At 40.9% G+C, this 10,781-nt stretch overlaps 1 protein-coding gene across 1 annotated transcript; it reads left to right on the forward strand.

Annotated features, from left to right (window-relative positions):
* The first annotated feature begins 1,230 nt into the window (after nucleotides 1–1,230).
* On the forward strand, nucleotides 1,231–8,414 carry and2 (actinodin2). The gene is made up of 6 exons (XM_035946144.2): nucleotides 1,231–1,387; nucleotides 1,877–1,967; nucleotides 3,403–3,447; nucleotides 4,617–4,780; nucleotides 5,308–6,210; nucleotides 6,449–8,414. Exons 2-6 carry the CDS (start codon nucleotides 1,895–1,897, stop codon nucleotides 6,845–6,847), a joined length of 1,584 nt encoding a protein of 527 aa, XP_035802037.2. The 5' UTR covers nucleotides 1,231–1,387; nucleotides 1,877–1,894; the 3' UTR covers nucleotides 6,848–8,414.
* Nucleotides 8,415–10,781: the final 2,367 nt, after the last annotated feature.

Raw genomic sequence — 10,781 nt, forward strand, 5'->3', positions numbered from 1 at the left:
AAATCGTTAGGTAAACCACACACACAAATGATCAAAATAGTTAACTTAGAGTAATGGATAATGGTTAAAAGCATTTTAGGAAAATGATGTGCAACCACCCTGCAAAGATGCTGTATAACACACACATATCCATGTATATGTGTGTGTGTTGGTGTGTTTCTTAAGTGCAGATGTCCCTACAATGACTGCTTGTGTTTATCGTTTTACAGCTCAGGTTTTGCAGTTTCCAGACGTCCACATACAGAATCTATTGTGACACAGGCTGCAGGCTGTGCAGGCTACGTGGCACAAACCAAGCATCAGGATGTTGTACCAAGCAAACAGTGCTGTTGGCATGCTGGTCCTCATAGCTCTGCTTCTACAGCAGCAGCAGTTTGCTTCTCCTCATGAAACCTGCTTCTCTAATGACTTAAATTTTCCTACTAAGGGTTATTGCCTGGCTAGTGCGTTGCATAAAGCGCCTTTCTGAGTTGTCTAGTTTACTTTGACTTGTTTTAGTTTTTTTTCTCCAACAGCAGCTCCAGCATGAAGCAGCTGAGTAATACAACAACTGGCTGCAGACTTCTGACATGACAGAGTGGCATTTGTTAAAATTATCAAACGAGCTGCCAGAGCTGCTGCTTGGATGTAGCATTGCATCAGTAAAGTAAAATGAGTCATGTTCCCGTCTTCCTGGACACTGTTGCTCACACGTTTGTCAATATGCTGATGCAACATAGACTTTATTTCAGAAATAGTCTTTATTCTTTGCATTCAGATTTTGCAGAGGGAACAAAGCATTAGAATTAAAAACGCAGAAGACCGATTCCTTGACATTCTTTACAGTTGGAGAGTAGTTATTGTTATTCATTGCTACTTGTGTATCTTTAGGAAAGTAACATGAGTAACAGAATTCCCTCTTTGCTCTATAGTTTCTAAAGTTTCATCAGTGCCAGCTCTTTGATGTAGATTTAACAGCTAACAGTTTTTGTCTGTCAAAATTGGCTATTGGCTCAGGTACATTTTCACCTCGCATGACGAGTCCAAATTCCAAACATGTGAGGAAAGAAGTGCAAAACTAAATGGTGCCTTGTTAATGCTTCTTTACCTGGAGCAGCCGTGCTGCTCACCTTTCCTAATTACAGGACCCCTATTGGCTGGGCGGATGGCAGCACAGGAGCCAATCCTGGAGCTCTTAACAGCATGCCTCAGCTGTATGACATGCCTTTTTGTTTTTAATGATCAAGAGGGCTCCTTAAAAATGTTTCCCTGTGTGTCTGTCCCATACAGGGGAGCAGAGAGGTAGAGGGTTTAAACAGTTGAGACGATCACAGTGCAGCAAACCCCTCCTCAAGAGCCGCTGGATCAGAGGTGATCACAGGAGGCCACAATTTCAGCACCTTTGCAGGTATGGACAATGATAATAAAACCACTTAAAGTCTATATATTCCGTGTGTGACTGCAACTTCAACTGCTTTGTCTTTGAAAAGTTAGAAACAAAATTAAATTTAAAAGCCAGGGTCAAACTGTAGGAGACAGTCTGTCTTTTTGAGCACAGCAGCTGTAATTCAACAGCCATCCATGCAGCTTTTTTGATATTCTGATATTCAGAAGTGAAGCATTATTTCTCTCAGTAATCCCTGAAAAGCTCTATTACAGCATGTCCTCAATCCTCTCTATTGTCTTGACATTAGCTGGTAAAAAAAAGTTTTCTTTTTGTTCCAAGTGTATTGTCTTCTGAGGGATTTCCATATCTCACAGTTTGCAGAATAACTCTTCACAAAAAACAACAAGACACAGGGATCAATCAAAGTCTAGTTGCATTGCAGTATTGTAACACACTGAAAGAGGTTCATCCTGTAAATACACTGAATATTGTTTCTTTTTGTTCCCTCAGGAAGCACACTAACTGAACATGGCACGTGTTGGACAACTATCACTTTCCCTAGTCCACACAGGATTCCTGTTAGCCATCGTTTTATTACCAGGTAAGTCTGCAGTAACAAAAGATTTAAAATTCATCTGTCACAACCATATGTACTCTACAGCAAAAGTGGTTGTTTCTCTGAACATGGAGGATATGTCAGTGATGGCTGTTTCAAAATGTAATGAGCTGCAAGAAAGACAGAAGTAAGAGTTTGCATTATAGGATTACACATAATTTAGAATATGTTGAATTGGTAGATATTTTTTAATTTTAGTTTTGAGAATTTACAGCTAAATATTTTCAAATAACAACAAAATTATTATATTTCTGGCAATGTGATGCTTTGAAACTGAGTTTACAGCAGTGTTTCCCAACATCTTTGGTTCACAAGCCCTCGAAACAAATCAGTCCTTCTGTGCAGCTTCTTTTCACAGGCTCTAGTTATCATTTCAGAGGTCCGAAGTGTGAGTTTTCATTTGTATTTGTCCTGTTTGAAAGATTTAATCTGCTACACAGCTGTGATAAAGATATATACTCTGCTGATTTTTTCTTATTTATTGTCAAAATATATCATTAGTTACAAAGTTCAATGTGCTTCAAACAAAACCAGCAATAAAAGCTCCTTTCACATTAATGCATCACCAGCAATAGATTGCAATATAGCAATCCCATCTGTCTACATAAGAAAAACTTTTACTTTTAGTATGGCAATTACATTTTGCTGATAATACTTTAAATAGAGGATTTGTAAATGTTTTGTTTATTTTTGAATTATTATTAAGTACTAGTACATGAATGTTTCTTTCTCTCCAGGTTTTTGGTTTACACTATATTGTGAGATTACCTTAGAGTTCTCTGGAATGTTAATCTGTGCCACAGAATTAGAAAGACACTATTACCCGTCTCTTTTGCAGTAAAATAGCGTCTTATGATGATGCCCTTTAGATCTATGAAACCTTTCTGGAGTCATAAAAACATCTTTCCTTCCTCCTCTAGGAGATCTTCCACATTAATAAATGAGAAATACTGGAAATTTCTGTGATAATCAGCTGACTTGGCAGTTTTCTTCTGGTCATAAACCTCTACAGGAAACCTGTGGTGGAGCAGAAGACACTCAGACAAGTCCTCTCCCTCCCACCCGCCCCTTTTACAGTGTATTGGTAATTGGCTTGTGTGAGGGCCCACTCTTTGTAGTTTTACAGGTTAACCTTAAAGAGGCCCCCAGTAGCTGCATAAACTTCACTGGACTGGTTCAAAGTTAAATGGTACATGCATGGGGCTGGGTGGGGGTCTAAAGGTAGAGGAGGGGTTGGGGTGTTTAATCTGCAGGATGCTGCTGGTGCCGGGGCGCCAGAGCCCCAGCTCCTACCATGCTTCACCCTGGGGCTTATTAATGGGTCAGCGTTTTCCTTGATGTTGAGGAATAGCTCAACATCTGTTCCCAGTCAGTGAATGTTCCTGCTGCTGCTAATATGGCTGCTGCTTGTGTTTTACAGAGTTTCTGGGGGCCGTTCCAGTGGAGCAGAACAAGCAGGAGGAAGGTGAGGCTTGAAACCTCAATCACTGATATTTATAAGGCAAAAATACTTCATCCATCTATTCTTTCATTCTCCTTTTGAGCTAGTGACCACATAAATTTAATATTCACAGTGAAACCAGTTCCCAGTCTAGAGCTGAAACAATTAGTCAGCAGAAAGTACATTTTGGAAATGAATTAATCACTTAAACAAGATTTCCCATCTTTCTTTATCTTATATGGCAGTCAACTAAAATCACACTTGACATGACAACTTGCCTTGGGCTACAGATACTGGTATTTAATAGACCACATGATTAAATGATTACTCTAATAGAATATTCAGCAGATTAACTGAAAAATAATGGTTTCCAAATCAAAAAAACTGCCACATATGTGCTATGTATGTATTTTAATGTGCGAGTGTTATAATATTTAGCTGTTATCATTGAAATCTCATATACAAGTTTATTCAGCTCTAATGACATTTTTGAAGATACAGTTTGTGTGTGCTGTATTGCTTTATATTAAAATAATTTTAGGTTATTTCTTAAAAGATTAAAGAAGATGTCTTGAAGGAATAGTTTGACATTTTGGGAAATAAGTGTATTTGTTTTCTCACTGACAGATGAGAATATGGATACCACTCTCATGTGTGCAAGTGTGTAGCTACAGTCATTTAACTTTGGTTTCTGCACCAAAGAAACCAAACAAAGATGTTAAAGAAAGATGTTTGACAGAGCCAGACCAAGTGTTTACCCTTGTTTCCAGTATTTGTGCTAATCTAAGCTAACCTGACACTGGCTGTATACATAGTTGATGCAAAGATACTAGTGTGGCATCAATGTTCTCACCTATCTGTCAGAAATAACATGGATGAGACTAGTTTACAACATTTTTAGGGTAAATATTGCAATACAAACATATGTAAGAGCTTTACATTATCACATAAAAGCACTCCATCTAAACACTGTCACACATACACATGTAAATGCTATTCTGACACTGGATTCAAAAATGTACTTCACAACTTAGTAATTTTCAATATGTCTATACATAGTGACAATAATAAATAGGATATTATACAAGATATTGTTCAACAAATGAAAACTAGCTGTTCACTCCTATTACATCCAATATGAATTCTGTCATCAGTGCAGCTATTCATATCCTCCGCCTGTCCTCCCCCCTCAGTGGCTGCAGTGTCTGATGATGTGAAAACTGAAGCCATGGCCAACCTGAAAAAACTGGTTCGTAACAGAAGGAATGTGCACGTCTTGGCTGTACCCCAGTACAAACGCCTGCCGGACTTCTGGGGATGGTACAAGTACTTCATGGACAGCCACAACCAGGAAGGAGTGAGTCGAGTTTGTTTCACTTCAATTATTCAGTTTGTTTGAATCACAATAATAAAATAGTACTTGTTTTTCAATTAAAAATTGAGACAACAATCTGTGTCACTGGTTTGCATTTCAAGGAGAACTTCTTTTTAAAGTTTTTAATCAAACATGTAACTTGTTTTTTTGCTTGGTTTTTTTTTGCAAGAAAAACATTTTCACAGCTTTTGATTAAGTAACAGGTTCCTTATTTCCATAATGCAGAAGACCACAATAAATGATTTATTGCTTAGATCATGCTTATATAACTCATGCTTGCATAAATGTATTACTATGTCTAAAATACTTCACAGTGTTTAGTATCCATAAGAGCTCTGCAGTTTAAGTCAGGCTGTAGTTGGAGAAACAGAAAAAATGGAGCAAACACAGTGTTTCCTCCATTGAGGATTTGTCTTTAATCTAACAAGAATTTAATTTAAACTCTATTATTTTTGTTTTGTCATATAAATCATTTTAGATCAGATTTACTAATTTACACTGTTCTTCAGGTTGAGGACCTGGATCGTCTGTACATGGCCTACTTGCAGAACAAGCACAGGTCAGAGGAGGGACCCACCTTCAACCACTACCTCAAACATCTCAGTGAAATCTACAAGACCTGTGCTGATTCTGATGATCCAGAGTGCATCGCTGAGTCCACTAGCAAGCCGAAGGCTGCTGTGGTGATGCCTGCTGCCATCAAGTCTGCTGCTGTCAGGCTGTGCAACCCCTACCTTGACCCCTACTGCCTCTTCCCCCTGGTCCCCAAAGCAGCCATCCCAGAACCTGAACCTGAGCCAGCTCCAGCCAAGGTCCCAGCTCCTATCCTTACCCCCCTGCTTCCCATGCCCCTGAAGAGCCCCACTGGTTTCTATTACTATGCTCCTGTCCTGGAGTCCTTTCTGAGCGCTGAGCAGAAAGCTGAGCTGCTGAGGATCTGCAACCCAGAAGATGTGGAGTGTCTGCAGTATCACCTGAGAGCAGCATATGGTTACCGCCCAGCCCCTGGTCCAGCTCCATCTTACGCTGCCCTCAAATGTGACCCCAAGGACCCCTACTGCATGCCCCTTCTGGTCCAGAAGGCTCCCACTGGCTTCTACCACCTGCTGTACCCCAACTGTGACCCAGCCGTGGATCCTCTGTGTGTGACCAACGTCGCTGCTCCTGCTCCCCTTGCTGCTCAGGAGGCCCCTAAAGAACAGCACTGCAACCCTCTGTTTGATGCTGGCTGCAATCCCCTAACTGCCACCAAGCTGTCCGGCCTCACCAAGCCCGTCCTGGAGTACACCCCCAGCGATGAGCCTGCACCTCCAGCTGCTCCTCTGTCCTGCGACCCTCGCACTGACCCATACTGCATACTGTCAGTCGCTGCTGCCCTGCGCAAGCCGCCTCCACAGAAGCCCGAGCACCAGGTCTGAATTTGAAGTCCTGTTAGTAGGTTTGAATAGTTTAGTGCTTTGACTAATCTAGTGTAATCTTGCTCATTGAATGGTTCTATTAATTGTCTCTTCCTTAACATTTGGTTTATTAAATGATGTAGTAAAATGAAATGGGTGTTGAATAATGCTTTCACTTCTTTATCTTCAATCTGCTTTGCATTTTTTTTAACCAAACAACACAAATCAATCAATCAATCAATCAATCAACCAGGTCCGCTACAAGCTCGGTGTCCCTGGCAAGACCAAGGAGGGCTACGACTGCTATGTGCACTATGACAAAGACTGCATCCCGGTCAAGTCTGCGGCTAAGGCCAACATCAAGGCTCCAGCCAAGCCCTTCTGCCATCCATATGACCCCAACTGCTCCAAAGCTGCTCCACCCTCTGGCGTTGAGGCCCCAAAGTCCAGCACAGATGGCATAATCCTGCCTGATCCTGACTGCGACCCCGAGATCGACTACAACTGCCGCCTGCGTCGCGCTGATCCTGCTGCTGCAGCTGAGGAACCTGCTGATGAACCCGCCAAGGAGGCTGCTGCCCTACAGTTTACTGCCCCACGCTTTGAAGATTTCCTCAGGGCTGTTATGAGCCAGCCCAAACAGATTTCATAAATAAATTAATTTTAGAACCAACACCTGCCAGGAAATCTAACTGGTGGAAACATAGCTCACATTACATTCCCTAATATTTGCGGACTTCATGGACCACAACCTTCCAGAGTTTTATCAAGGCCTTACAGCACTATCAGATCAATCACAAAATAATGCAGCTTCTAAATAGTAAATCTGATTTACCCAGACAGTCTGAAGGTTTCCTAGTTTTGGTCTGTTTTCATAAAGGAGGAACGATTAAAGAGGGCCAAGCAACAAATAAAACATTATGTGAAACTTGTGGATTAAATACTCCATGTTTGTATGTTTGTAGAAAAGAGTCATATGTATAGATGTGTGATAGAATAGGGTTAGTTGGAATTTGCATTAGTAGGCAAGATGTTCTCTGTTTTGTACATTCTTTTTATTCTAAGTGTATTTAATGTTGTTTTCCACAGTTTTCTGTAACTCTAAGCCTCATAATTCTTCATCTGTTTAGTTTTTATAAAGTTCTAAATAAAAAAAAAAGATCTATTGAATTTTATTTCTAGAGGCTGAACCACCTTCACACTGAACTCATAAACACATCTGCTAAAGGTGAAAAAAAATAACAGCGGCAAAACACAGTTTTGTATTATATACCAAATGCTATGAATGTTTTAATTCAATTCAGGGAAAGAGTCTACTCTGTGAATGTACATATAATTTCAGGGCATCAGTCCCAGCTGTTGCAAACTAACATGCAGCTCATAGATGTGCCAGCTGGCATGCTGCGGTGGGCTTTCACCAATTTATGCTTCACTGTTATCAAAACAGCTTTTTGTTGCCACATCTGCACAGTTTGTTTTCATACATAATCACCATAAATATATGTTTTGCATGATAGTGCACTCTGATGAATTAGAAATGCACGACAGGTTTCTAAAACTAAAACTGAGGTACTTTTTTTGCATCTTGCCTGTATTAGACAGTATACTAAAAATCCAGACAGGAAATTCAGGGAAAGTGAGGGTTTATATAAGCAGTGTTACCATTCAGGGAGGTTACATAGAATGCCTGTTAAGATCTTAGCAGCCACTAGTTTGTCAACCAGTTTTAGCCACATGACAAAGAAGCACAGAAACTAGGAGATGCTGCCTTTTAAATGAATTCTGCATATTGCCCTCACAGTTCTTCTGTTTTATGTTTTTCCATATGGATATGCCAGTTATGAAAATTCCATAAGTAAGGGTAGATGTTTTTACCAGTGTGCAGGATTTAGGGGATCAATTAGCAGATATTTGAGCTTTTGTTAGTGTATAATTGCCAATAATTAGTTTTTGTTAGCTTAGAATAAGCCTTTAATATTTACATAGGGACTGAATTCTCCACGTTGCACCATCATGGTTTTACGGTAGCCCAGAACAGACAAATCAAACACTGGCTAACTAACATAATTACACCCTCCACTATTACACCAAAGAATTGCCACCAGCTCATAAATCACAGACCCAGAATGTGTCTCGCTTTCTCCAGTACACAATCTCTAATATGGGTGTAAATATAAGAATATGTCTCTGTGTGAAATAAAAGTGGACTTAATTACTGAGCTATGTCTGCCTCATTTTCTTGCTGGCCCCAGTCACAAGTGAAGCCCCAATCCCGGGCTCCACCCTAACCAGTAAACCCTGCAGACTTAATTGATGTCACAGCTATAGTGCTGAGTCTGAGGTGTTCTTGAGACTTGAAATAGTATAAAAAGAAGGAACGGGACACTATCATGACAGCACATGTTGCTTGGAAACATTCATCCATCTGTGCAGTCATCTCATTCCAGGCTTCTCTCTCTCCAGCAACACTTCTCAAAGATCCAGAGTTGCTCCCAGGCCAGTTTAGATATGTAACCTGTAGCGAGTTCTGGCTCTGCACTGGTCTCCTCCCCGTAGGATTTTCCCAGAAAACCTAGAAAGAAAGGCACCTAGGAGGTATCCTAATCAGATTCCTGAACCACCTCAGCTGGCTACTTTTGGTGCAAACATGCTCCTATTCTCTCTCTGGATGTCTGAGTTCCTCACCCTCACTCCAAGCCTGAGCCCAGCCACCTGACTGAGGAAGCCCATTACAGCCGCTCCTATCTTCCAACTGAGCTCCCTCTTCACCACAACAGTAACAATCCATCTGAGCATCTCATGCACCACTTTCCTGTCACTTGTAAACTAAATTCCAAGATACTCATCTATGGATACTTCCCAATTAGAATAAAGATTCTGGACTTGTGTTTCATTTGTTTGTGTGTTTGTGTTTCCCTTCACACAATTGCATGTGCCCTGTTCCACCCATACTGAAAGAACCCCAGATTGTCACTGAGCCACCCCCATGTTTTATTGTAGGGACAAGACAGTCTGGTTTGTAGGCTTCTCCAGGCTTCCTCCTAGCCTGTAAGTTGGTTGGAGTGGGCATCAACTGAAAATTGGATTCATCACCGAAGAGAACCTTAGCGCAATCATCAACAGTCCGATCCTTGTGATCCCCAGCAAAGAGTAACCAGGCTTTCCTCTGCCTTTTGTTGATGAAGGGCTTCTTCCATGCCCTGTGTGACTTCAGACCAGCTTCAAGAAGTCGGTTTCAAACTGTCCTTGCCAAATAAGTCACATTTCTTCACAGTGCCCACTCATTTTTAAGGTCCCTGGAGGTCTGACGACGATTCATGACACAGGAACAGATGAGTGCATGGACATCTAGTGGGGTAGAAAGACGTTTCCTGCTGCGACCAGCTAGCAATTTGGTAGTACCATGTTCGGCTAGTTTTTTCTTGGTGTAATGAATGACTGTCTTGAGATCTTGGGTTTTTTCACTCCCAGTCTCTCACTCATGCCAATTGACTACCTTGAACTTGAATGCCTGTTGCTTAAACATTTTAAGTGAGTTGGTGAAATATTATTTGTTAATAATAATAATAATAATAATAATAATAATAATAATAATAATAATAATAATAATAATAATAATAATAATAATAATAATAATAATAATGCCTTTATTTTATAATGCACTTTACATACAAAATCTCAAAGTGCTACAATAGTGAAAGTACAAAATAAATTTAAAAGAAACATTTCAGAAACAGTAGCAACATACTAAAACTTAAATAAGAATGTCTTTAGCCCTTTCTTAAATGACTCCAGGGACTGTGGGACCCTTAGGGATGGTGGTAATGCATTCCACAGTTCAGGAGCAGCTGTCTGGAACGCTCTGTCGCCCATTGTTCTTAGGTTGGATCTTGGAGTTAACAGAAGGTTGGTATTGGTGGATCGAAGTTGTCTGGAAGTGGAGCGAAGGGTTACGAGTTCTGAGAGATAGTCTGGGGCATGTCCATGAATGCACTGGTAGGCAAGCAAACTTTGTATTGGATGCGTTTTGAGATTGGAAGCCAGTGGAGGTTAAGGAGAACAGGTGTAATGTGGTCGTGTTTGGGCGTCCTCGTCAGGATCCTGGCGGCGGTGTTTTGCACATGTTAAAGCTTTTGGAGGCTTTTTACTGGGATCCTGATGAGGAGGGCATTGCAGTAGTCCAGCCTGGAGGAGACAAGAGCATGAACCAGCTACTCAGCGTCGGAAGGGGAGAGAGTAGGACGAAGTTTTGAAATGTTTTTTAAATGAAAAAATGAGATTTTACAGAGATTTTGTATGTGGTGTTCAAATGACAAATGTGGGTCAAAGATGACTTCCAGATTTCTGACAGAGGAAGAGAGAGGAATGGAAAAATCAGACAGTGAGATAGCAGAGATAGGAGAGGATTTGAGCTGGTGAGGGGTCCCTATGAGGATGGCTTCAGTCTTAGAAGCATTCAGTTGCAGGAAGTTTTCTGCTAACCATGCTTTTGTCTCCTCCAGGCAGGCTATCAGGGCTGATGGTGCTGAAGTGGAAGTGGGGTCAGTGTGCAGGTAGAGCTGAGTATCATCGGCATAACAATGAAA

Source organism: Amphiprion ocellaris, chromosome 10 (genome assembly GCF_022539595.1).
Source record: "Amphiprion ocellaris isolate individual 3 ecotype Okinawa chromosome 10, ASM2253959v1, whole genome shotgun sequence".
Classification (NCBI taxonomy): domain Eukaryota; kingdom Metazoa; phylum Chordata; class Actinopteri; family Pomacentridae; genus Amphiprion; species Amphiprion ocellaris.

Bases quoted from the DNA above. Each gene is read 5' to 3' on its own strand.
- and2 (XM_035946144.2), top strand. From the start codon at position 1,895: ATGGCACGTGTTGGACAACTATCACTTTCCCTAGTCCACACAGGATTC. The intron at 1,968-3,402 runs GTAAGTCTGCAG...TGTGTTTTACAG, and splicing joins AGCCATCGTTTTATTACCAG to AGTTTCTGGGGGCCGTTCCA. The intron at 4,781-5,307 runs GTGAGTCGAGTT...ACTGTTCTTCAG, and splicing joins ACAGCCACAACCAGGAAGGA to GTTGAGGACCTGGATCGTCT.